The sequence below is a fragment of the Psammomys obesus genome, unplaced genomic scaffold (genome assembly GCF_907164565.1).
Source record: "Psammomys obesus unplaced genomic scaffold, mPsaObe1.curated_primary_1811, whole genome shotgun sequence".
Classification (NCBI taxonomy): Eukaryota; Metazoa; Chordata; class Mammalia; order Rodentia; family Muridae; genus Psammomys; species Psammomys obesus.
Window position 1 is genome coordinate 21,907,233 of NW_026596051.1, and position 1,109 is coordinate 21,908,341.

Here is a 1,109-nt window from a genome sequence, read left to right on the forward strand (position 1 = left end):
TATCTATCTATCTATCTATCTATCTATCTATCTATCTATCTATCTATCTATCCGAAAACCATCCATATTAGCTTAGAAGATACACCTATCTATCTATCTATCTATCTATCTATCTATCTATCTATCTATCCATCCATCCATCCATCCATCCATCCATCCATCCATCCATCCATCCATCTATCTATCTATCTATCTATCTATCTATCTATCTATCTATCTATCTCCCCACCTATCTAACAGCTGATGGAATAAACTTCTCCAGTGAATGGCTTCCTACCTTTCGAGAAAGGCTGCTCTAATGGAGTTTTAACAAGCTGTGACAGACTCTGTCTTTTGACTTTAGCAGTGTAGGCTGAGGGGAGGTGCCTCTAAGTTCCAGGAAGAATAGGCTGAAAAGCCTTAGTATTACATTAATTTATGGGCAAACATCTTGAATCTTTCCCAGTACCATGAAGGGCTCTTCAAACCTTGGCTGAAGGAGCTGGCTTCCTTTTTGCTCATTTGATGGGATGTGGAATGTCCAGGCCTTCATGTCAAGAAAACTTTACCTTTGTGAAGCTCTTTCTAATGATCACTGTGACAGTGAGGACCATGAGAAACATTCTAAAACAGAGCTATTCTGTTTAGTTTACCTGGTCAGCCTGCATTCGGTCAAGGGCTCTGTGTTGAGACGTCTGGGCTCTGCAAAGGGTGTCCGCCATCGCATCCTGGAGAACTCAAGGACCGGGTAATACGCAGGATTGGGATTGAAATATATTATCCTTCCAGCAGAGTCCTTCAGCAGAGACCTCCTTCTATGCGCTTTTTAGTTTTGGTTTCCTGAGTATGCAGCCACAGAGCTGGGCAGTCCGGCCTGGTAGCAGGCCAGACTTCCTCTTTGTGAGTTTGTGGTACTAGCCCTGAATCTGTGGAGGCTGTCAGAGCTGACCTTAAGTCATGCACATTCTTGTGCAGCCCTTCACAAGAATCGGAACATGTGACAGCAGGCTGCTGAGGAGCTCAAAGTGAGATTTTCCTAGTAGGCAGGGGTTGTCTTGTGACTGGATATTGCAATGACCTCCTAAGCCCCTCAGTCTCATAGATTCCCTCAAAGATTATTCAGAGAGCAC

The 1,109-nt window shown here is 44.0% G+C and overlaps 1 protein-coding gene across 1 annotated transcript in view; it reads right to left on the reverse strand.

Moving 5' to 3' along the window:
- Clnk (cytokine dependent hematopoietic cell linker) overlaps nucleotides 1–701 on the reverse strand; it is a 167,753-nt gene extending 167,052 nt beyond the window's left edge. The window contains exon 1 of the mRNA XM_055624067.1: nucleotides 633–701. Within this exon, the coding sequence (XP_055480042.1) occupies nucleotides 633–701 (69 nt within the window). The remainder of the gene's footprint in view (nucleotides 1–632) is intronic.
- Between the last annotated feature and the right edge of the window lie 408 nt (nucleotides 702–1,109).